General features: G+C 35.0%; 2 protein-coding genes and 1 pseudogene across 2 annotated transcripts; 2 read left to right on the top strand and 1 right to left on the bottom strand.

Annotated features, from left to right (window-relative positions):
• Positions 1-8,512: 8,512 nt before the first annotated feature.
• On the top strand, positions 8,513-12,056 carry LOC126597025 (uncharacterized). Its single transcript, XM_050263778.1, has 15 exons — positions 8,513-8,870; positions 8,944-8,988; positions 9,068-9,166; positions 9,272-9,382; positions 9,512-9,686; positions 9,777-9,833; positions 9,957-10,093; positions 10,195-10,254; positions 10,345-10,422; positions 10,706-10,779; positions 10,869-10,945; positions 11,193-11,272; positions 11,360-11,443; positions 11,579-11,656; positions 11,761-12,056. The coding sequence occupies exons 1-14, from the start codon at positions 8,799-8,801 to the stop codon at positions 11,654-11,656; spliced, it is 1,227 nt and encodes a 408-aa protein (XP_050119735.1). The 5' UTR covers positions 8,513-8,798; the 3' UTR covers positions 11,761-12,056.
• A 5,975-nt stretch (positions 12,057-18,031) lies between these two features.
• On the top strand, positions 18,032-22,292 carry LOC126597275 (uncharacterized). Its single transcript, XM_050264053.1, has 9 exons — positions 18,032-18,667; positions 19,240-19,323; positions 19,436-19,900; positions 20,318-20,453; positions 20,696-20,858; positions 21,290-21,418; positions 21,578-21,772; positions 21,880-22,002; positions 22,115-22,292. The coding sequence occupies exons 1-9, from the start codon at positions 18,463-18,465 to the stop codon at positions 22,220-22,222; spliced, it is 1,608 nt and encodes a 535-aa protein (XP_050120010.1). The 5' UTR covers positions 18,032-18,462; the 3' UTR covers positions 22,223-22,292.
• A 168-nt stretch (positions 22,293-22,460) lies between these two features.
• Positions 22,461-25,046, bottom strand: LOC126596790 (LRR receptor-like serine/threonine-protein kinase GSO1; annotated as a pseudogene).
• Between the last annotated feature and the right edge of the window lie 524 nt (positions 25,047-25,570).

The following is a 25,570-nucleotide window of genomic DNA, read 5'->3' as shown; positions in this document are numbered from 1 at the left end:
TCTCACTATTCTTTATGTAGACCTTCACTTCCCTTCTCCACCGTCCGATCAAAGTGCAATCCCAGTCAATCACACTAACGGTTGGGAGACATTTTGGAGCAATAATCATACGGTCACGTACCCGAATGCATTGTCTTACTGTTGATACTACAATGCCACGTACTCATTGAAACGGAACATCACAATGACGATGAATTTTAAGTTGTCTCTTGTTAGGTTGTTAGTCATGTATTACAATAGAAATGGACGACGAAATTATATGTCACTAATCTATGTATTCAAGGTGAGGGATTTTAGTACAAAAGTACGATAAAAACGGAGCATCACAGTAACCTTCTTAGTAAATCTTGTAGTGTGTTTTTATTTTCAATAATATTTGTAGTGTTATAATCTGTTTATTCGTTCGTTGTTGTGTTTACTCTGATTTTCAACTTGGAGTCAAGCTCCAATTTTCTCGGGCTACCTCCGAGTACAGGTTCAATGTAGTCTCTTGTTTGAGGTATCGAGTCACGTAGATTAGGCTTGTTTAATGCTTGATTAACGTAGCTTATTATATCCTAAAAGGTGGGTTAGTGGGTTTTCTATGGTTTAATCATTGTTATGATTATGATGTGTGTTAAAGGTGTAATTAATATTAAAGAATTGACTAATCTATAATTTTAGATTTGGTTAGAGGATAATTGGACCAATTTTGGAAGCTTGGACAGCATGGAGGCCCAGTCTTCACTGGCCTATCACCACCATCACTGTTTCCCAAAATGGAAATATAGTTCTTAAAAAAATAAAATTAGATGCTTTTTTTTTATATAATTAATCTCGAATTCAATCTTTAACCAAATATTTACATCAGGAATATCCAAATATCCAATCACAATATTTGATGTAATTGTTTAGTTGTTTTAAATGATAGACGAAGGTAGAATTTGAACATAAGAATTTTCTTCAATATCATAAAAATTATGCGTCTCTAAATCAAACGTCCATTTGTGAAGTGTGTCACATATTTTAACCAAATGATGTTCCATATTTACCAATTATATACTATAAAACACTTATTAATAATGAGCTTTTGAAAAAGCTTCAAGTGTTTTATGACGATTAACAACATTTATTATCATATTTGACAACAAAATTTAAAAGCGTTTCAGGTTAAAATTTTCAATTTTTCCTATAAAAATTATCATATTATAATAACTTATGAGCCAAACATCCCAATTTATCTCAATCGGGTTGAAATTCTATTCCAAACCAACTTTCACAGAGAATTTACCTCTCTAGAGGAAAATAATCAGTAACAGTGACTTTAGCACTTACCGAAAAAGCTTCGCATTTGCTTTGACTGAAAAAAATATCCCTTGTATGCATGATCATGTATAAGGTGCATGCATGCACCTGGTGATCTTAACCGTTGATGCATGCAACTCATAATTTATTAGTATTGATATTTAAGATCTGTTTTTGCATATGTAGATGACAATCAACATCAATCCTTGCACACACAGGCAACTAATGGTAGTATTCTTTTATCCCAATTAAGTATTTGAAATAAAAAACAAGAGGCTTCGAAAAGGCTATTGTACACATGAGTACCCATAAACAACCGTCATAAGGTCAGTCTTGCATGCTTGTGAGTTGATATTGGCCGTTTATGCATATGAAACTCACAATGCATCAATGACCAAAATCAATGTGTGCATGATAAACTGTAGCATAAGTAAAAGCGTGAATTTGAAGTTAGTTATTTGGTTGTATTACACGTACTTATCATTTAACAACTCTTCGATAAAGCAAAAACTGTAGTACAAAGGTTGTGTCATTGGCCTGACCTAGTTTGGTACATGCAATACTCATTTGTCAAAACTCATCGGACAGTATTGATGGTTATGAGATTGCGTCGAGTACAAGTCGTGCCAAACCTTTGCCTCTTTCCACTGCCAGTTCTGGTTAGGCACACACAGTGGCCGGAAAGGATATGCTGCCCTTGCTCCAAATAAACACACCTTGGATCAAGAAATTCAACTCGTGCAGTTAATCTATTTCATCACGTGTGCTGATTGCGATACTGGTCCTTTTTTGTCGTCTGTGTTCAATCCGATGCGATTGATATAGCTACCAGCAAAGCCAAGGGAAAAAAAAGCTTGGTGGCTCTGCCTTTCTAAAGATTAAATGTACTTCTGTGTCGTCATCATCGTTGATATTGATATTTCGACACGCTGAATTAACATTTACAACTTTACGTTTGGATTTGTTATGAGTGTAATGTTGAGATTGATTGGTCGGGAAGGTTTTACTCTCATATTATGTGGCATGCATGATTGTTCTTCATATCGATGTCTCATAAAGGAGGAGGGGGAGGGCGTCAGGTAGTCGACAGCCGGCACTCCATGATCACGTCGAATCCTTATGATTCGCTTCTTTTTGAAAACCGAAAGACAGAAGTTTACTGTTACATCAAGGAATTAATTCAATTCGGCCTGCCATGTGGGAAAAATACTATCAGAGGGTAAGGAATCACCACGCCATTTTATGCCAGATGATTGTGTACTCTGGAGTTTCTGTCGACTTTTTTTTCTCTTTCGGGTGGATGTAGCAGTTTTATACAGTAACTAGACAGATGGTTGGCACCATATGATGTCATACTATTCTCAAATAGTGAGCAAAATAAATCATGTTGGGATAAGAGAACTTTCTCTGTATGCGTTTGGTCGACTTCATTTGAACTATCTAACGAGTCAATACTCAATCTCAGCTTTGTTGTAATCTAAATTCAAATTTCATAAACGATAATTGTAAATAAAAAATAATAAATAATAAAACTCTTGATAAAAATATGCAAACGAATATCAATTTCTATGTAACTAGGTGATCGTTTAAAGATAACATACCAATTAACGACTGATCAAGTGATTCGGACTTTTAAAATTTTATCTAACGGTAAAAAATTATTATAACTTTTAATGAATCAAAACAGGTGGGCCGTTAAATGAAATTTCAAAAACTCTGATTACTTGATCCAATGATTTTGGTGGAAAATATCCGGAAAATATATTTTTTCCGATAATTGAAGTGTTTGATAAGTGTAGATGTCAGAACAATTTTATGGAATTAAATTTAATCTGATCTGCCCCAATGGTTGGTCCCTACTTAATAATGGCATGGATTTAAATATCGAAAATATCGGCGATATTTTCGTTTTTTTTACTTACCGATATTTTAAGGAGTATCCAATGAGTTTTCGTCAAAATATCGCAATAGTATCGATAATATCGCGATATTTATCGATATTTCTTATAATATCGCGATATTAGTCCAAAAATTCCTTAAAATTTGGAAAAGAATCGGTTTTGAGCATAAAGGGGTTCGAACCCCTCCCACTTAACTTCTTAATGCCTTAACCACTGTACCATTTATGTTGTTATGATAATAAGCTACAATATTTATATATATGGTTTATTTTTACAAGAAACAAATTTGCACATATTCCAAATTTTTTGTGGTATTATATTTTAAATTGTGTCAATTAATTACTTAGTCAATGGCAAGTGGTTTTTAATTTTTCTATTTTTTATTTGGTCAAGGGCTGAAAAAAATTCCGGAAAATCCCAAACCAAACCGAAAAAGTCCCAAACCCAAACCGAAAAATCCCAAACCAAAACCATCCTGAAGTTCGGGAATCCCATCCCGAAAAATACCGAAATTTTCGATATGGGATTGGTTTCCAAATCCCATTTGTTTGGTAATCCCGAAAAATACCGAAGTATTCGGTTTCCTATTGACTTTTGGGTTTTGGTTCTTGAAAACCATTGCCATAGTTGGTAACTACTCTTCAAAATACACTCACTCTACACATAGAGATGATGAAGATAGTGAAAATTTTGAACCTCATAGGAACTCTATGTGGTACTAAGCCACTCATGTATCTTACCATGCAATGTATAAAGTGTAAAATATTGTACTAATTCATTATATATAAATGATTATGGTGTGTTTAGACTTCTTTCATTAATTTCTACATATTTTCTACAGTCACAATGTTTGTCAGCTCGCTATATAATCAACTTGATAATGTTAAATCCATCATGCAATGCATTTCCTTCCAATTTTTTGTGATAAACTAATAGATAATTGACTAAATAAACATCCTGCAAAGTTTCAATAAAAATTTCCAAGTTTTTCTTACAATTTCCGTGGTTTCCATGTAATTTTTATCGATATCGATATTATCCCGATATTTCCATCGATATTTCCGTGTTTTCGGACTACCGATATTTCCGATATTACCGATATTTTCTTCCTTGAATAATGGTTAATGATGGGGTTTTCAATGCTGAAAAAAAGTAGTTGTTTGGGGCTTATTACCAGTCTGTGTTCTTAATTGGTGAGTGATCATAAATTATGAAAAAAGAAAAAATTAATGAGATTTGACAAATTGCATAAAGCATGTGTTGTTTGAGATTAATTTCGTAAGATGCATTTTTTTCTTCGTAAAATGCTTTAACTAGAAGCACAACAAGTTATATATATATATATATATATATATATATATATATATATATAATATTTAAGTACTTTTATAACTCATAAACATTTCAAACTTCTTAAAAGCCAAAAGCGTTATTACTTAAAGCGTTTTTTTTTCGGTTCCAAATTGTTTGTTGAAATCATCTATGAGACAAATTAGTAATGGCTAAGTAATTCGTAGTTTATATGAGCATTTGCAATTATGCCACTTAATACTATGGCCTAGGATATTATTATTCACTAGTAAATGAGATGTCTTAGATTATTTTCTCGCCGAAAGATAAATTTGAACCGCATTGTTTTGGCTCATCCATTGTAAAGTTTAGCTAATTCTCTCACCCCTTAGTTAGATAATATCGCTTGTTAAAAAAATTGTTTGCTGAAAATATTATTAATTGAAAATGCTCATACAAACTACGAATTGCTTAGCCATTGCTAGTTTGTCTCATAGATATCCTTTAATTTATTACATGGTTCCACAATGTCTAAGCAATTTGTAGTTTATAAGAGCATATGCAACTAAGAATATTTTCAACAAGCAATTTTAGATGAATAAAAATGCTTTCAAAAAATCAATAACGCTTTTGGTAATATTTTAAGAATTTTAAAATGATTATGGGTAATAAGAGTACTTAACTATTTTGTAAAAAAAATTATTCTGCTTTTAGCTAAAGCGTGTTAAGAAAAAAATGCATCTTTTGAGATCAATCTCAAACATAAGTTGCAATGTTACATAACACATAAAACGCATGCTTTATGCATGCAATTTGTCAAATTTCATCAAGTTTTCCTTTTTCCAAAATCAAGATTTTGCACGGAAAATATATTTTGAATAACATGAAGATGATAGTTTGTTGTTATGGTAAAGGAAACAAAAGAAAAAATTAACAATTTTTGTTTTTAAATTGAAAATGAAGGATCGGTATGAAGATAGCGATTGTCCCAATTGGTTGTCGCTAGAACGATAGCGACGCTCCTCCAAGTAGTTGTTGCTAGAACGCTAGCAACCGAACCTCTTGGAGGAGCTTCACTAGCATCACATCGATAACCACTTGGGACAATCACTAGCTTCATAATGGTCCTTCATTTTCAATTTTTGGGTAAAATTTTCTCTTGTTTTCCTTACCATAACAACAAATTATCACCGTTTATGTTCTTCAAAATGTATTTTCCGTGATAAATCTTGATTATGGGAAAAGGAAAAATTGATGAGAGTTGACAAGTTGCATGCATAATTACAATTTTAGGGTATGTTTGGGAATTTGATTTGGTTTTTTGAAAGCGTTTTTATTCGTTCCAAATTGTTTGTTGAAAATATTCTTAGTTGCAAATGGTTTTATAAACTACGAAATGTTTTTGCTGATAAATGCTTTTTGGGCTTCTTATTGCAAACATGTAAAAATTTCTATTAGAAATCAAAGTATTTCTTGAAAATGTATTTGGAATTATTTTATAAGAAACACTTACTAAGTGATTTTTTAGAAAGCACGTCTACCATCGACAACTGTTTTAAGGTGCTATGCCAAATGTAGTTATTTCTTGGTCAAAAGTAACAAGAAACGCTTTTAGATGTTATAAATTACTTTTGACAATTTCATGAACAATCTTAACACACTCTTGTATCATATTGGTAATCAGTTCATTCAGGATACGAAAATTTTTTCTTGACATTAACAAAAAGGAGGAAAATTATTCCGTGTTATTTAACATTAAATGTTATAAATATTGAATGACCTAGATTAATTTTAATCTTTACTTTTATTGTGATGTCTTGAATTCACACCATCCAATTCTTGTACGATAGAATTGAATTCTTAAAAAAAAAAAATAAAAAAAAAAAGGAAGAAAACAGCTCGTGCTTAGCTGCAGTACATTAACAATTTGGACTTTAGTTGGTTGAGGGCATACATATCACCGTTGCAGTGTCGTCTGGAATGAAAGTACATAAACTGGAGTCCGGATTTCGACCATATTTTTTTTAAGCCCAGTGAAATGATGTGTGGCCCACGAGACAACTGGCTAATAATAATTGGAAGATAGATAATAGGTATTGGGGAAATGGGGAAGGATTATCTTTCCTCTTTTTTTACCTCACCTTCTATTTGAATGGTCACGGTTAAACAACGTTAACATCATATATTAATTTTTTATAGAAAAAGAAAGACAAAATAGAAAATGTGAGATGAAGGGATGGAAGGTGATGAAAAGAGGAGGGAAGATAATCCTAATCCTGAGGAAATTGGACAGATCTCACTTTTTGGAGCCAAGGAATAGACAATTAGGATCACTGAAATTAAATCTGATGGTTTCTATTAACTCACTTAGCTAGCCACCTTACGTTAACTAAGAATTTCACTTTTTCTTTCACACAAACGAAATGCTCGAATTTCTTGATCTTTAGATTCCGACACTAAGATCCGAACATGATCCAAATTCGGGAGAATTGGGATCCAAAATATCCAGTCCAATTGGTAACCCTTTTTATCCGCCAATTAAAAAACATGCATATTTTATAGATTCTCATGAATTATTAATTTTGTGTTTGAAATGAGAGCTGTAAATCCTGCTTATTTGAAAGATAAATTAAAGCAAATGGAGGAATGCCAGACAGCCCAACTGGAGAAGCAGATGGGGAACATCCGTGATAAGTTTTTGAATTCTTCTCACAACATGTTTTCATCATCCTTGCGACCCTATTTGGACACTAATTTCAGACACAACTGTCAAACGTGTCCAGTATTTTATCTGGTGTTAGGTAGCTGTACATTGCGAAAACATTCAAAGTAGTCGATGATCAGATTAATTGGCCAAATTGATCGAGGGTTGAGAGTATAAACATTCAAATCACCCAATCAATTTTTTTGCAAAAAATTATTCAATTTGAAAAATCTTTTAGTCACCCGTACGTGTTAAGACAATTAACGATATTGGTATCAAGTAGAACCCCTATAATGAGCGGTCAATTTGTTTTATGCTTACTTAAAAAATTTCGAGATGAATAATTTTTTATATATGTAATCTTTAGACGATAATAAAAAGTGAATAATTTCTATTATTTATCAAGTAAGTCTGCCATGAAAGATGCATGCATTATTTTTTTTTGTAATAATTATCTAGATATCTAAATAGTAATAAAATTTTCATTGTCAACTAAAAGCTCATGAAATTATCATTCTAACCCTCTAAGTAAAGCTGAACATATATAAGAAATGTGGGCAATAATGTAATTTCACACAATCAAAATTTTGCTTTTTTTTTAATACCTCACCTACATGTGATTCTAATACATCTTTAATTAAAAAAATAAAAGAGTAAATTGTAACAATGATCTCTCAACTTTAACCCAATTGAAGCAATGATCCATCAATTAAAAATCTATTACTATTGATCTCTCAACTCATCAAAACGTGCAACTATCCTTTTTGTCAACTCCATTAGAACTTCCGTCAAAATGAGTCACGTGTTATGCGCGTGAGGCTAAATCAAGAGGCAAATATGAAAAATCAAATAAGAAAAATTGTATCAATGGTTCCTCAACTTTAACACAATTGTAGCAGTGGTCCTTCCAACATAACTAATTTTGACAGAATTTTGACGGAGTTGACGAAAATGTCCACAGCTACATGTTTTGATGAGTTGAGGGACCAACGATAGTATATTTTAGTTGATGAACCATTGCTTCAATTTGATTAAAGTTGATGAACAATTACTACAAGATGTGTGATATCCACACACCCCATTTTACTTCTCACATACTTTTTTAATTTTCGACCGTCGGATTGAATGAATTGAAGAAGATCAACGGACAAAAATTATCAAGAGGTGTGTGAGAAGTAAAATAGGGTGGGTGGATAGCACACCCCTTACTACAATTTACTCACCAAAAGTAAAGCTCTCTCCTCTCTCTTCCCATCCCATAGTCTCTCTCCCTTTCTCCTTCAATTTCAAAAACAAAAATGCAAAATTGTGACACACATTTTGTGTGTGGCCCTATGCTAGTTTAATATAAAAGAAAAGAGAGAGAGAGAGAGAGACAGAGTTTACACTTTAACCAATGTTTCAATAAGGTAATTAAAACTTGGATTATTTTTAACAGTTAGATGATTTTTAAAAGTTAAATTTCGCGTCAAATGAGAGGTAAAACGGAAAAACAGTAAAAAAAAAAGAAAAAAAAGGGGAAATTTCAGTGGCGGGAAAATCAAATGCGAATTAAAAGCGGTGAAGGCCGTTTTTCCGGCGGCCATCCAAACAATTTTATTATTTTACACTAGACGGAAATGGAGTTGCTGAAATTCTCCAAATTCAAGCTCCAACTTCAAACTCTTATCTCCGAAGTCCGACAACTCCGAGTAAGATTTCTCATCGCCGCCACCTCCATTATCTCCCTTTCCCTCACCGTCCTTTGTGAATTCACATTTTCAGGAAAGGGAACGCTCCGCCGCCGAACAGCTCCGTCTTCTTATTCAGGTTTCCTTTTAAAATCAATCACTACTCTCCGATTCCAATTGAGTTTACTTGTTCGTATTGACGGAGTGTTTGGATACAGAAACAAAAGCAAACCGAGGAAGAATGCGGCCGGAAGTTGCAGGAATTGCGGGCGGAATTGGCTTCCTCCAATGAGCTGCGACAGAAACTCGAAAGAGAGGTTTGTGGGATTATGTAATTGTTTTTGTTTGCGGTGAAGGTGTTTGTTGAAATGCTTGTTAGAGATCACAGCCAATTTTTTGTTTTTCGAATCTTGTTCTTGCAGGTGAGTTACCTTCAGAGTGACAATTCTATGCTCGAGAACAGGCAAAGGGAGTTGAAGGGAACGATTCATAACCTACTCCAGTCCAGGGAAAATTTCGTCAACTCTTATCAGGTTCGTTGGAAATTTGACATCGAGAGAGATTACCATGCAATGTTGTCAGTGTTTTTTGATCCCGTGATGAATTTTGTATCGAACATATTTAACCGAAATATGACTCACTGGTGTCATGTTCATGTTTAGGAATCCACTTGTGAAATGAAACGCTCGATTCAATGCGGGGACAGAAAGCTTGCTTTCCTATCTGAGAAGATAAAATCTCATCTTTTGCTATTCGATTCAATAGAAAAGGAGGCAATTTTGGTAAAGAAAGTTGTGGATAATGTGCAACGCGTTGTTAGTGAGAAAGAGGAAGTAGGCAAGCAACATTTTAAATTGTTACTGTATGCTTATATTCCATTTGAAGTTGCAGCATCAGATTCCTCCTAACTCACTGCTTTGTTCACAGTGGCAGGCTTAAAGAGCAAATTGGATACTGTTTCCACATTCGAGAAAGTATTTATTGGTAACTCCAAGTTATCATTATATATCAATTCTTCGATGTTGTAAATTACGTTATTAAATTGTTGAAGGAAAGGTTAAATTTGAAACCACTAATAATTTATTGACCATGTACTAATTTATGCAGAAAAGATCAGTGACCTGGAAAACAAACTAAAAAATTATGAAGACGAGACTCGGAGAAAGGATAAAGCCATCTCAGAACTAGAAGCTCAGATGGAGGCAGCAAAAATTTGTAATAGAAGCCAGACACAAATAGAAGATATATCCATGCATCAGAGATTCATTTGTTCGATTGATTCGTAAAACTAGTCTACTGTTTTAGCCAAAAATTTTCTCATCAAGGTCTTCTTAACCTCCCTTACCTTCAAAAAGTTATATCAGCAAAGGATGCGGTCATACAGAATTTGATTTCAGAAAAACAGGTCTAAATTTCATATTGTTTTTGTTTTTGTTTAGACCTTACCGAGTTCTGCTATTGACTTCTAAACTTACTTGATGAACTCCATGATCAGGCATTGCATTTTGAAGTTGGAAGTTTGGGGATTATCTTAAGGAGGATTCAGGACACTGTTAAAAGTATGAATGAAGAGGTAGAAAAAGTTTCATTTTGGCTTTAAAAGTTTCAGTTTAGGTTTAACCTGCCATGCTTTCACTTGATGAATTCACATTCAAAGTTTTATTGAATGCCACATTTCCAATTGGTCAATTAACAATTTAACATATAACGCATATGGATATATGGTGTGATTTCTTAAGTTTTATGGTTTTGCCTCTTGTGATGCATGTAGAACTTTCCCCAACATCTTCTGATTGATCTTCTAGTGAAGACACTCATTGCTTCCTTGTGGGAACTGTCGTCAATTTATTTTTCAGGACAAAGGGGTATTTTCCTCAATTCTGGAACACCAAGGAGGATGCAATATGATTTTGACGAAGGAAGATAATAGGTAGTGCTCATACTCTTACCATCTACGCAGTAGTGCACAATGGGTGGTTTTTCATTAATTTTAACTTAACATTGTTATTAACTTTCCAGGATTGAAGATGCAGTCCAGAAATATACAGGAAAATCTCAAGAAAAGGCTTACGGGTCTGGCGATGGAGGAAATACAGGTTTGTCCTGAAAACCTTTCTGCTTCTGGAACCTCATGTATCAGAAAATGATACACTTGCTTATCAAAAAAGAAAATGATACACTCACTGCGAGTGAAGATATTGTCTCACTTCAAATACCATGTTCGATGCAAACAATTTTGCTTCCGAGGGCTGCTTTACTTCACTTATTCTTTCTAAGAGAAAGAAAGTTGAGAGTTGATGTATACATGTACTCTACTTATATGGACATTTCAAAAACTTGCAGCTTCACATCTATCTCAAAAGTGCAAGTCAGCTGGGAACAACTTACAAGAGAACAATAACTTGGACTCATGCGTGTCAGAGGCAAGTGAATTTTACTGGTTGTAAATTGAAAAACTCATCGATTGGTCATTCTGCATTGAATAATCTTGTTTAACATTGCACTGGCAGTTTAACTGTTGTTCCCCACAGTCGGCTTCCTCAAAACCTCAATTGGAAGCTACTGTTCTAAGTATCTCAGTAAGTGATAGAAAGGTACGGAGTTGGCCTACAATCTGTTTTCTCAGTGAATACTTGTGATGATTAGTAATCTTGTCTAATTCTTCTAATGCATTAGCAATCAGCTTAAACAGATTGATCGATTTCTTTCTTGTGTAATGTAATGGTCAGGATAATTGCACAATATCAATGCATATAGATTCAGAGTGCTCAACAACCCAAGATGAAGCCTCACACGCTCTGAATTAGGTTCGTCTATACTCCCACCTAATAATTTTAACCATTTGATTAAAGTTTACAAGCATACAAGTAGGAGGATGCAAGAGACTAAAGCATAATCTTAAAATCTCAAGGATTATCAAGATTTGGGCGTTGCAATTGGAGCATGCTGTATATTGTTCTGCTCACACTGATCCTCCCACCACACAGCTTCTTCAGCAAATAGGTAAATTTATATAACTGTCTTGGGAGAGAAACTTAGGTAGGCCCTGAACTCGTGTCGGGCACTCCTCAAATTTTTCTCCTAACGTCGATGCATTTTCTTCTTAAAATGTTCATGTTGTAGATGTAGAACAGGTTGGGCCATGGTGGCTTCAGCCCACCTTGATTAATTTTTGGGCTGACCATGCAATGTCAAGTGCTTCAACTATTTCTTCTTTGGTTTTTTTTTTTGTTTCCATTTTTTGTTTATATTTTTTATATTATTATTAGTTTCAAATTCAAATCCTAATCTATGAGCTCAGTGATACTGTTATAAAATCCAAGCCTAGGAAGTTATATATTTTAAACTCCAGTTGCCTGGTTTTCCTTGGAGACAACAATGTTAAGTTGAATTTGATGACCATTGTTACAAAATTCATTAGGGATACCCAACCTTACAAATTGTGAGAAAATCAAGCGACTAAGAGCATCTCCAAAGGAGATGCCAAAATGTACACATCAGCTATAACAGTAAAAAAAGACCATACTAATATTCTCCAATCGAAGTGTCAAATTCTATGTGGCGATGACATGGATTGGCAGCAAAAGAGGTTGCTGTCAAATTTGACAGCAGCTTCAAATGTTTATTTTATTTTATTAATTATTAAATGTATTTTATTAATTTTAATTAGTTTAATCATTTATTATAATTAATGTTGAGTTGACCGATGTAATTATTCTACATTTTTCTTCTTTTCAATCAAGGAAAGTGAACAAATTATTGATTAAACTTTAAATGTTCTTTATTAAATTTTAATTAGTTTAATAATTTATTTTATAAAATAATAAAATAATAATTTAATTTGACATATCGGTTGGAGAACAAAACTTTAAAAGATGTCAAAGTGCCACATAAGCTGTCAAAATTTAAATTTTATGTTCAAAATTTGACATCTCTTTTAAAGATGGTCTAAGACGTTAGGGTGATGATATCGAAGATACCAGAAATTCATGTAGTAGAGCAAATAACTCGTTTTTAAAGAGGACTTACATTTAACTAAGATGTTAGAGCGATGATATTACAAATTAATTGCATGATGTTATGCGTACAAATTAAAATACATAATTATACGTAATAAACTTAAATATTGCTATGTTAAAATTGCAATCAGGTTTCTCTCGTCCTCCCCTCGAGGATATTAGTAAATCATATGTTGGTGAAATGATGGGTTCATGGGTGATGTACGAAGTGTGAAGATTGTTGGATCGGTGTTTGTAATAAGACGTACAGAAAGTAAAACCTAGATGCAACATAAGTTGGCGTGCAGATTTACCTGGACGGCACGTGAGTCAACTCCTTTAACTACCTCCCAGATGACAATTAACGTTGGTCAACTTTGGTTTGGCCATATGAATGTGATACGGCCATTCCCTTCGAACTTTCACTTGTTTTCTTATCTCTTTGGTCGTAGGGATTTTTTCTCTTCTCTTTTACTTTGGTTGTGGAGATTTGGATACATTACATACCCATCCATAAATCATGTGTCAAAGTGGTAAGAGATTGAGATCGATTCTTGTTTGAAATTGTTTTTGAAAAGACTAAGTGGTTTTCTAACAACAATAGAATAATCCATTCTAACTACGTTAAAATAACTTGATTCTATTTTTAGGTTGCAAAAGCAATTTTGGAGAATCACTTACAGTGTGTTTCTTCATGAAGCATTTCTAAGTCTGTTTCCAAAAAATATTTTTATTTTTAATTAAAAAACACTTTTATCAGAAGTGCTTCAGAATTTATCTATATTAAAAATTGATGGTTCAAATTTGAGGTAACACTTTTATCCATTATATAGCTTAAAACATAAAAATATCGTTCAACTTGTATTATAACTCGTAAATTAATGTATAATTTTTTTTTGTTGAGGTTGGTAGTAGTTACGTAAATTGTATGTCCAAATATTAATTTTCAATTTCGGTGCTTCCATTAATTTCAAATCCATATAAGACTGAAAAATGTTGATCCCAAGGATAAAGTAGCTGGAAACAAACAAAAGGTTCGGGCTTTATCCAGCTTCGCGTCGATGGGGCAGATAGACCCACGTAAATCTTTTGGGGTGCGTTTGTTGTACCGGACTGTCTCGGACTGGACTAGCTGTAGGGATTAAGCTGGACTGACTTAGACTAGATTAAGATGGACTAGCTTAGTGAAACGTTTGGTGCAGTGTCGGACTAAAAATAAGGATAATGAAATAGTTATCAATGTTCGAAAGAAACGGGGGCTTTTGAGCTCTCAACGTCAAAAGAAACTCAACTAATTTTCAGACATTGCAACCACAGTTGGAATCAAACATGCATCCATAACCCACAATCTATGGCAAATAAAATTACGATTCTTCGTCAGTTTTCTCAACAACCAAACAACTTGTAAAATATCCATTGAAGAACAGCACAATCAACATTTCCAAATCTTTATCTTCAATGTAAGAACAACATAAATTCGAAGAATAAATGTAAAACAAAAAATGACCAAAACAAAAGAACCGATCTATATCACCAATTATTCAAATCCAGAAAACCCAATTGAACCCAATTAAAAATAAACCCAAACAATCCAATTTTCCAGCAGATCTTTTAAACTAGACAAATTGTTAAAATCCCAGATGACAAGTTCACTGCTTGGATCCCAAAGATCAAAAGAGAGAGTAGTGCTTGGAAAAACCCAAATTGATCCAATTTCTCTAGCAGATCTTTGCAATCCGTTTTTGCCTTCAAACATCTGTCTTCGAACCTCAACTTTCAAACCTAGCCTTCGGTCGTCAACCCCAGCCCTCAGCCGATCGTAATATCAAGTAAACTTTCTCCTTTCTAATTGATCCACCGATCGAGCCCGACCCATCGGTGGTGGTAAATAGATTTTGGGATTCAGGTGGTGGTTTGGGTTGGCGGTGCACAGAGATATAGCAAGGGAAGATCCATGCGGGGAGAGAGTGGGAGGATTTGACGGCGAGGTTGTCCAGTAGGAAGAGGACGTCCAGTAGGAAGAGAACGCGACGCGAGTAGACAAAGTAGACGAAGCAAAGAGTGGTCTTAGCAGTCCGCTTCATTTTGGGGGGACTATCTGAGACCCTCTAGCGAGGTCGATAGTCGGGACGAGTCCCACCTAGTCCCACTAAAGTTAGTCCTTGTGATTAACAAACACAACACTACACTAACTTTTAGTCTAGTCTAGTCTAGTGAAGGTTAGTGAAGCCAAACAAACACACCCTTGGAGTAACGGGCATACTCCAATATTTTTTTCAATGGAAATGCTACTCTGACTATCTTAATTTTTTATGAACTATTTGTCACATCACGATTTAATATTTATTCTTGTATTAATAATATAAAATATTATAAAAAATACGAAGTGACAAAGAATTCAAAATTTATAACATGTGTGATATATTTTACTGTGTTTGCATAATAGAATTTAAAAGGTGTGGGAATTAATTGAATTCTGCCTCTGTCATTCCATGAAACAAAAGCTAATTTCTCTCACTAAATTCAATTTTCAAAGGTGTGGGAATTGATTGATGAAATAATTGTGGCAAGCAAAGCCTTTGAAGGACGTACACTGCATTCCCAATCCCAATCCCAATCCCAATCCCCACCACCAAAGGCAAGGGTCCCATATATCCTGTGTCAAATATCTTCTTGTTGTTCATCTTCTAGAAAAATTGATGATACAATATTATTATGACTCTTTTGGAAGTATTTTTAAAATGATTGAATATATTTTTAGTGAAAATGTTTTTTGGTTTTAGAAGCAGTTCAAGTGTTTTTTGCAAGAAGCATTTCAAGTGATTTTATAATATTCACTTGAATTTTTACTAAAAATTGATTCTAAAATCGCTTTCATAAAAAACATTTTCAATTATTTTAAATATAATTCCGAATAAACCCTTAAGTTCTTAAAGCTGTTGCTATCCGGGACATGCACGAACGTTCCTCATGGAGTTTACTAATTTTAGTGTTTCGAGTCTACCTTTGTAATTTGATTATTTGCTTATTGGTTTAAAATTCTCTTCACAGCTGCCACGTGGGCCCCTGCCACGTCACCCACGCCACAATATGTGGCAGTAGACTAGTCTTACATCTAATATGTCATTTTATGAATAATGCTAGAGAGATTAAATTTATAAATTAAATGATGTGTAACTAATAGAAATAAGCATGTTTATCAACGTTTAAGTAATAAACCAATTATCAACTTCTATGTCTCTTAATTTCCAAAACTTTCTCTACAAATTTAATTTCCTTAGCATTACATGTCCTTTTATATTTGTATCTTGTTTTTATTTTTTATTTTTCAATGCACATGTTTTTTATTTATTTTATTTAAAAATATAAGAGAGTTTTAATGAAAAGTGACACGGTAATTTAGATATTTTTCAATGCACATGTTATTTATTTATTTATTTAATTTAGCACCAAACTCGAAAGTGAAATGTGTATTATATGACTAGTAATTTAGATATTTATCAGTGCATATAATACATTTAAAATGAGTGACACGGGTTATATTAGCTACTGATGAGATTTGAATTTACGCTGCCATGCAAGAGCTCGGTTTTTTTCTACCATTATGGTAAAAGGTTACTTTGCAATTATTCAATTTTTTTTCTATAAAACAAAAAAGTTATAACGAAAACCTTTCGAATAATAGAAGATAAACAATCTTAATGCCGTTGTTAATATTATTTATGATACAAAAGTTTATTCAACTAAAAATTTATAATTGAACAATTTGACCTTGAATAATAAATAAAGAATTAATGGTTTGGTACAATAAAATTTAAAATAATGTTTTAGTACCATTAAAATTTAAAATTAATGTCTTGGTACAATAAAACTAAAATATTACAATAATTTTTCTTCACCGTACAAATTACATTTTTGTTCTGCATGGGCACAAATATAAAGAACAAAATTGTATAAGTGATCATAATATTAGGTTGTGTTATCCACACATTCTTTTACTTTTTACACAATCTCTTGTTAAATTTTATCCTTTGATCCTCTCTAATTTATTTGATTCGAAAGTAAAAAATTATGAAAGATATGTAAAAGTTCAAATGTAGTGTGTGGATAACGCCGTCATAATATTATACACTTGCAAACGTAAGATAAAACGATAAAAGCATGGATTTTATTTTAATTTATATTTTATTTATCGAGTATCTAGAGGAGGAAAAAAATCAATTTTGATCGGTGAAGAATGAGTGGACAAAAAAAAGGAAAAGTTAAAATATTAAAATGGGTTTCCCTTCTTGTTTGTTTCTCTTTTATCTATTTTTCTTTCTATTTTCCTATGTTATTAAGAGATAATAATAATATTATTTATAATTAAAATAACAAATTATTATTTTTTAATTTTTTTCTAATAATATTATTATTTATGATTAAAATGACAAATGATGCAGGTAGATATGGACTTGGATTGTCTGCCCTCTTCATTCCATGCCCTTCCCATCCCCTTCTATTTATGTGGTCACGGTTAAGCCACGTCAACATTTTATATTCCTATTACTTTTTGTCTTATTATTTCTATAAAAAAAATCAATATAAAATGTTAACGTGACTTAACCGTGACCACGTAGAATAAAAAGTGATGAAAAAGACAAGGGTAGACAATCTAAGTCTCATAGATATAGGCCAGCCGACCTTATTGTAATTGTCGAGGAACTGTAGCACAACTTTATATTATCTATGAGACTACGACGTTTCGTCGGACTCATTATTAGAGTGGAAAGAAAAAAAAAAAGCAAATGGAACAAAGAATACTGCTTCAATCCTTGCCGATTAAAAATCATTTATTTTTATAGTTAGATATTTATGTTTACGTATAAATTACAAGACGTCATCATACGTGGGATGCACTATTGAGTCACATGATTGGAGGGCCACGTAAAGTCAGATGGGATCAAAATAAATAGCCTTATACTTGTATATGAGACGTGGTTGGAGAGAGACCTAATCAAATTATTGTAACGTGCCTCTTTTAATACAACGATATGAGGAAGCGATACTTAAACTGATTTCCACATTAATTCAGTTGCAAATAAATCAAACTTGTTATTTACGTGAGTTTAACGGCATGACGTTCCAAATACTTTCCAACAAAAAGGTAGACTACACTACACCGTGAAATTACGGGACAACGTAATCTGAACGGCAGCGTCTTGAAACACACACAGAGATCCTACAGAGACACTGAATACCCGCACGTTCCCGGCTCAGGTAAAACCGCATAGCGCCACGTGTCAAATCATTTTGGTCGCGGGTCCCGCCCCCACCACCCACCTGTGGCCGCTATAAACTTAGAGATGCCTTTACGCTGCCTCAAACTGCCGTCGCTCGCTGCCTCCCTCCCACCTTTGTCCTTCCTTTTATTTGACTCTGCCCGCCATTAAAGCTTCCGCCTCAACCTTTTGCTTCCAACTACCAACAAACGAACGATAGCTCCTTCCAGCTCACTTTCTCTCTCTCTCTCTCTCTCTCTCTCTCTCTCTCTCTCTATAATTATGTTATGGTGAATTGGCGACGCTTGTTTTGTTGACCTCTGAGCAGGAGAGAGAGGGGGAGGGAGGGGGATTATGGGGGCGTGCGTGTCGAAGCCGGAGGGGTGCGTCGGAGGGAGACTGAGCTCGTCGAAGCGGAAGAGGATCCGGAAGAGGAGGAGAGACGGGCAGGCTAAACAGTCTCCGGGTCGGGCCGATCGGTTGTCGGAGGGATCGCCGGAAAAGTTTGATCGGTCTGCCCCGCCTGATCGCTCCACCTTCAACAACCCCACTTTCCAAGGTCCATTTTTTCATCTCTCTCTAGAATGCTCTGTTATTAGAAGTTGTAAAATGATGAAATTTTGGAGCTTTTTGTTTGGAACTGAGTTATTTTCTGGAATTTAGTTCTGGGATTTTCTTGTTTGGCTGAATTGTATTTATGGGAAAATTTGCGCTTTCTTGAGAGTAATTTTCTTGATAATTAAAATAATGTGAGTAATTAAGATACTAATTAAGAACATCATAATTGAGATAGAGCAATTGACCGCAGAACTAGCTATAATTTTCTTTGAGAACCACCAATTTTTTAATTTAAGCTATGATTTTCTGGAAAAGGTAGAGTCTTTATGTGAATCCGTCTCCGAAAATCTGTCTCGGAGCTGGTTGATGCTTGATATGCAGCAAGAAGCAATTGCTTGTGCATTTGTTGCTGCTGAAAATTGTGTTGTCCTTGTTTTTTAGTGACAAACTAGTCAGGGTTTTGGTGGCATTTTTGTTTTTTCTAAACATTGTAATTCTCAAATTGCATTGTACCGTAATTTCCTCTATGTCCATAGTTTCTGATTATCGTTAAAAATATGATGGCATCCGCAGAAAGTAGTGAAGACGCATGGTTTGATCCGGTTGCAATATTTGAGTTCGAAGAATGCGATGAAGATTTCCATAGTGTTCAGGATGGTAAAGTTTTACTTTTACTGATGTCTAATTTCAGTCATATTGTATTGTTTTTCAATTTTTTTCTTAATTTGATGTCTTTAGGTTTGAATTACTAAAATATCTTTATTTGCAGAGGTGTTTTCTCTAAATGGATTTGAACGCGTATCAGTATCAAGCAATTCGTCAGTAAGAGATGCCAATTGTGAACAGTATAATGTTAATGACCTGCATGCCTCCTCTACTGATCAGATACATAAACCAGGGGATTCTGCAAACAACCCTGTCAGTGTGGTTTCTCAAAAGAGCAATAATCATATCATGAATGCTAATGACGTTGATGGACATTCGACAACTGAAGCAAATCAACCTGTGTTCCTCGATGAAATCTCCCCCTCTGTCGATGAATCTTCTCCCAGGGAGGAAGGAATATTGGACAATTGTGGGATTCTTCCAAGCACCTGTCTGCCTTTTCTTGCTTCAACCGTTCCCCCTGTTGAAAAGAGAAGGTCACTGAGTTCTAGCCCACCAAGTGCAAGGAAAAAAGCTGCCATAAAACTTCCCTTTAAATGGAAAGAAGGACATCCCAATGCAAGTTTATGTAAGAACTAGAACTATCTTTTGATGAGCTAATATGACATGCAAATGGTGAACACGCATGGGATTCATTTCTTTGCCATCATTATTATTTTGAGTGTGCATTTTCTTTAGTCTTTAGCCGCAGCCTTGTTATTCATGAAACCTGTCCTTGCGCCGCTTTTTCCTTTAAGATTTACTGTCATCTACAGCAACCGTATAATCTTGTAGTATATTTTCGTTATTCTCATCATACTTTGTTGAGTAGTATCTCTTTTGGTTATTCCTTAAATTGGTCGTAGATTGTTCGTTAAGTAAATGTTATATTGTTTGATGGTAGTTCTTAGCGTTCATACATTGTAAGCATTCCGACTCTTTAGTCTAGTGTAAACATATCCAATTGTAATTCCTTTAACCTTTTGTTTTTTATGCATATTTCCAGTTTCCTCAAAGATGCTTCTGCAAAGACCAATAGCAGGTTCTCAAGTTCCTTTTTGCCCTATAGATAAGAAAATGTTTGATTCCTGGTCACATATTGAGCCAAATTCTTTCAAAGTTCGGGGGCCGAATTACTTTAGGTAAGATTCGCGGAGTAAAGTGTTCATTTAGTTTAAGAACTTGTACATGTACATATGTACATTCATATAGGGCTACATTTACTTTTTTATATTAAAATAATCACTAGTAAAGTATTGATCGTCATTGGCATCCATTAACATATAAGATTCACCATATTCAAAATTTGAGATTTACCTGTGTAGATCTTTGTTGCCAAGCTACTTTTCCAATTGACCTTTGAATTTGATCTTCTTTATTGCAGGGACAGAAAGAAGGAACATGCTCCCAGCTATGCTGCATATTATCCATTTGGTCTTGACGTATTTTTATCTCGGCGAAAAATAGATCATATAGCTCGCTTTGTGGAACTGCCTGTTGTTAATTCTTCTGGAGATCTTCCCACTGTTCTTGTTGTAAATGTACAGGTAAGTTTGATCTCTCTCTCCTTCTCTCCCCGCCTCTCTCCTTTTCTATTGCTCTCTGTATGCATAGTTGTCCATCTTTAAATTTGTCAGGTAATATAATTTTTAAGCGCCTACGACAACTGAACTCCTTGTGCGGATTTAGACTATCCAGCTCGGATTCAGAATATAAGTTGAATAATAACTAATAAGCTGTAACGGTTGAGGACTTGTACCCTGCCACCTGTGACAAGAATTTTCAGGCTAGGTTCCAACTTTAACGAAGGTCGTTGGCCACACAATGCACCTTGCTTGTTTACCTCCAATTGAGTTCAAGATGAGTAGTTAGTTTAGATACCTTCTGGCTAGTTAAGGAGATTCAGTTGGTTTTGCTTTCTAGATATGTGTAAAACTTATTCAGATGTTTAATAATGTCCTTTTCATTGATTCTACAGGTACCCTTGTATCCTGCTGCAATTTTTCAGGGTGAGACGGATGGAGAAGGAATGAATTTTGTTTTGTACTTTAAGGTTAACGATATGCACGCTAAAGAACTTCCACCTAATTTTCAAGAAAATATCAGAGTAAGATGGAGCCTTTTGTAGTTTTCGTTGTACTCCCATTTCATACTGAACCTTTTTTCTCAGTAAACATCGTTTCCATCAGAGATGATGCTGGGCAAGTCATCCCAGCACAATGCGTATAATTTTTTTTAATTCATGCCCATGCCTATTTTCATGCAGAGGTTAATTGACGATGAAGTAGAAAAGGTCAAAGGTTTTCCTGTGGACTCAATTGCACCCTTTCGAGAAAGGTTGAAGATTTTGGGACGTGTTGCTAATGTGGAAGATCTTCACTTGAGTGCACCAGAGCGGAAGCTTATGCAGGCTTACAATGAAAAGCCGGTTCTTTCACGTCCTCAACATGAATTTTACACGGTGAGCGTGTTTGGGTTACTTTAATTTTTTTACCTCAGTTTTCCAATTCGCCTTCGGTTTTATGGTTTCTTAAGGTTTGTTTTCTTGCTAACCGTAATGGATTTCAGGGAGAAAACTACCTCGAGATTGATTTGGATATGCACAGATTTAGTTATATCTCTAGGAAAGGGTTTGAAGCGTTCCTAGATAGACTAAAGCACTGCATTTTGGACGTCGGGCTCACGATTCAGGTAATTTTCCCTGCAGCAAGTTAAACTTCTTTTATCAATCCCTTAATTCTTTTTTCTTTTGCTGCCCTTTTGGAGTTGTTCATTTATATCTTATATTTGCATTTTGAAATAGGGAAACAAACCCGAAGAGTTGCCGGAGCAGATCTTATGTTGTATACGATTAAACGGAATTGACTACATGAACTACCACCAACTAGGGTTGATCCAAGATCCCCCTTGACACCCTGTAAATGATGGGACAATGTAAATCTCGTATTTAACCATTAATACAGTTCAAATTCAAGAAGAAATTGTGTCATCTTTTGTGTAGTTTTATAGACTCAGAATCTCCAGTGAACTGAGGCAACAACCATCCTTCAGTTTTCTAACTACTTAAATGCAGATGCTTAATATTTAACGTACCATAAACCTGAGCATATACGAAAGAAAAGTTATTTAGCTACGTAGATAGGAGGCCTTCAAGTGTTCTTACAGGGAGGGAGAGGCTTTCCACATAAGCCTTTGTTTCCGGAGTAGGAGCTTTTCGGGAAGTCACTGAATGGTTTGCCTTCCGGGATTTTCCCCTCCAGAAGATTGTCCGATACATCAAATTTCCACAAATCCTTCAGCTTCAAAAACTTGTTTGGAATTTTTCCGGAAAACTGGTTTTGCTGCAGCTCGAGCTTGGTCAGCTTGGTCAGATTTCCCAACGCCTCTGGTAAGTTGGAAGATAATTTGTTGGCGTGAAGGTCAAGCCATATCAACCTTTTCAAATTTCCAATTGACTGGGGGATGTTTGAAACGAGTGTGTTCTTGTATAGGTTCAATGAGAAGAGCATTTGAAAGTTTTCATCTCCAAAGCGTGTAGGAATGCTTCCGGTGAGATTGTTGGCTGATAAGTCCAATTCTTGTATTGCACTTGGAAAGAGCTCTGGAATTTCTCCCTGGATTTCGCACCCCGCCAAGAAAATCCGAAGAAGTGACGGCAACTCTGGGAGCCATTTTGGGACGGCAGATAGCCTCAATGGGTTGAAAGAAACATCGAGTGTTCAAGATGTTTAAGAGAAGACATCTCAGAAGGGAGTGGTCCTTCAATCATATTCCGAGCGAGGAGAAGGTGTGCAAGCCGTAGGAGTTGGCCAATGAATTTTGGAATTTTTCCGGTAAGGGCTGGTTTGGTATTGCTGTGGTTTGAAAAAAAACAACTTATGCTTCCACTGTGCTGTGAGAATAAGCTTATTTTTGCTGCTTCACGTTTTCAGTTTTTTTTCACTCAAAACTATGAAAATAAGCTGTTTTTAAATGTTTACCAGATACCTTTTTGAACTCAACTTTTTTTTATACCCACTTTTTATAAAAGCAAGTTCAGTACCAAACCATTACTAAGACTAGTATCCTGCAGCCTTATAAGCCTGAGATGAGACATTTTCGGAGAGATCGACAGAAATGTAATTGGCCCCTCAAGAAAATTAGAGTCCAACCCTAGATTTCTAATGGCAGACAGATTAGCCATGGAAGAGGGAAGTTGACCAGACAAAAAATTGTTTGAAAAATCAAGGTCTTGCAAGACTTGCAATTGACCAATTCCCTGTGGTATGTGACCACTCAGAGAGTTGTTATGAAGATCCAAACTTACTAAACGTGTCAAGCTTGCAATTGAATCAGGCATAGGTCCATAGAAACTGTTTGAATAGAGGTAAAGCCTTTGGAGTTTCGGAAGGATGAGTTCTGGGATGTTTCCGGTGAGGTCAGAGTTCTCACCAAGATTCAGGACTTCAAGGAATGAAATGAGATTTATTGAAGGATAGAGAGTGCCTACCATACAGGCGAGGAAAGGTTCATCATCTTTTGTGATCCAGGCTGGAAGGCTGATTCCAATCACTCTGCCGGTCCTGTTGTCACAAGTAATGCCTTGCCACTCGCAGCAACCGCCGCCAACCCCCACATCGCTAGGCTGCCGGAGGTGTCGATGGGAATCCCAGCCTTGAAATTGCTTAGGCCTTTGAGGTCGTTGGGTTGCATGCTTAGTTGGGGGTTGTGTTTCCCTCTCCAAGTGCAGAAAGGGTGATGAGTAGTACAACCCAAAGAAACTTCATCAGTATTTCTGTTTGCTTAATTGATTTGGGATTTTAGGAGAATGCGTGTTCAGCTTGTATGTTAGGGCTTAATATTTATAGGCACCGTCTGACTAGTGCATGGTAGTGCATGGTAATCATCTGCATGTAATCCAAGAAAAACCGGAAAAGTATTTTTTAATATAATATGAAAGACTTAGCTCTAGTTTGGAGGTGATTTTTTAAAAAGCAGGCATAAAAAAAAGTTAGGGGGATTTTTGGTGTTTGGTAAACAATTTAAACCAGCTTTATTTCAAAATTTTAGATGAAAAAAGCTAAAAGCCGAAAGCTGCAAAAAGCAGCTTATTGTGAAAATGACGGAGCTACAATAATTTTAGTAATGAATTTTTCAATTTGCCAATATTGCCCTCCCGTCTCCAACGCCTCGTCGTCTCCAAGCATGCGCCTCCGCAACTCCAACTGGGTTTGTGAGATTAGATCCAAGCATGCGCCTTCAACTGGGACTTCATCAGAATGCGAACTGGGTTTGAGAGATTCAGATTCGTGGTGCAACAGCAAGCAATTCAGGCTTTATTCGATTCGAGCTTCGAGATTGCAGGTATGGCTTCGAACTAGAGGTTGCAGATTTGATGAGTTTGACTGTGTCTAATTCGATGTTGCAGCAGCGGCAGAGTGTTGGCTTTGTAGTTGGTTTGTGCCTTCGGATTTGGACGTATATTGATGGACAAAAAAAATCATATTTTTTTGGTGAAGTCAGTGAGGTTTTTAGGTAGAGTGGAGAGATGCAGGTTCATGGGGAACTCTCTGGGAGTTGACTTTTGCAATGAGTTTGGTGGAAAAGGTTTTAATGGGGGAATATATCTGAATTAATAATAATAAAATACTAATAAAATGATTAAAAAATAACAAAACCTCGTTAGGTAGCAAAAAATCTAATTGAATATATGTTGAATTTCAGAGAATAACTTAAAATCCTAATTGAATACCCATAAGTTCATTAAAAGAAATAAAATCTCTCAAAATTCTAATTAAGTACATCCCGCCGTCCAAACTACGTGTATAGTTGATTACTCTCCCATAATTCACTTGGAGCAAGCTAAATCCATTAGAGTTCATTTAGTTGAGCCTTTAAGAGCCAAGCGAAAGCAATATCATGAACGTACGAAAGGAAGATGAACATGATCGAAGTAGGCTTTTTTCTTTACTTCTTACATCTTATAATTATAGGAAAACTAATGAAAAAAAGTTTGAAAACTTTAAGTTTTAACGATAAGGACAAAATAAAAGGTAAAGTGAATATTACTAGGTTTGACTTTTTAGAGTTTTTCGTTAAAGTGAACAATACCGCGGCTTTTCGTTAAAACTCCCAATTATAATAGCTCTGTGGATCAGCCTTTCGAGCGATGGAATAATATTCCGTTGCTTTCAAGTCTCACGTAACTTTACTAATCATATCCAGCATGAAAGATGTGCTCTAATCTGGCAACCTATTTAATTTTTTCTGCTACTTTATC

The sequence above is a fragment of the Malus sylvestris genome, chromosome 13, assembly GCF_916048215.2.
Source record: "Malus sylvestris chromosome 13, drMalSylv7.2, whole genome shotgun sequence".
In the NCBI taxonomy this organism is placed as follows: domain Eukaryota; kingdom Viridiplantae; phylum Streptophyta; class Magnoliopsida; order Rosales; family Rosaceae; genus Malus; species Malus sylvestris.
Note: the sequence above shows the minus strand (reverse complement) of the source record. Positions and strands in the feature narration are given on the sequence as shown.

What these genes read in the sequence shown, in the direction of transcription:
- LOC126597025 (XM_050263778.1), top strand. Translation starts at nt 8,799, where the DNA reads ATGGAGTTGCTGAAATTCTCCAAATTCAAGCTCCAACTTCAAACTCTT. An exon ending in ATTTCGTCAACTCTTATCAG is followed by an intron (nt 9,383 to 9,511) that starts GTTCGTTGGAAA and finishes GTTCATGTTTAG; the next exon opens with GAATCCACTTGTGAAATGAA. An exon ending in ATTTGATTTCAGAAAAACAG is followed by an intron (nt 10,255 to 10,344) that starts GTCTAAATTTCA and finishes CTCCATGATCAG; the next exon opens with GCATTGCATTTTGAAGTTGG.
- LOC126597275 (XM_050264053.1), top strand. Translation starts at nt 18,463, where the DNA reads ATGGGGGCGTGCGTGTCGAAGCCGGAGGGGTGCGTCGGAGGGAGACTG. An exon ending in CAACAACCCCACTTTCCAAG is followed by an intron (nt 18,668 to 19,239) that starts GTCCATTTTTTC and finishes TGGCATCCGCAG; the next exon opens with AAAGTAGTGAAGACGCATGG. An exon ending in CTCAACATGAATTTTACACG is followed by an intron (nt 21,773 to 21,879) that starts GTGAGCGTGTTT and finishes AATGGATTTCAG; the next exon opens with GGAGAAAACTACCTCGAGAT.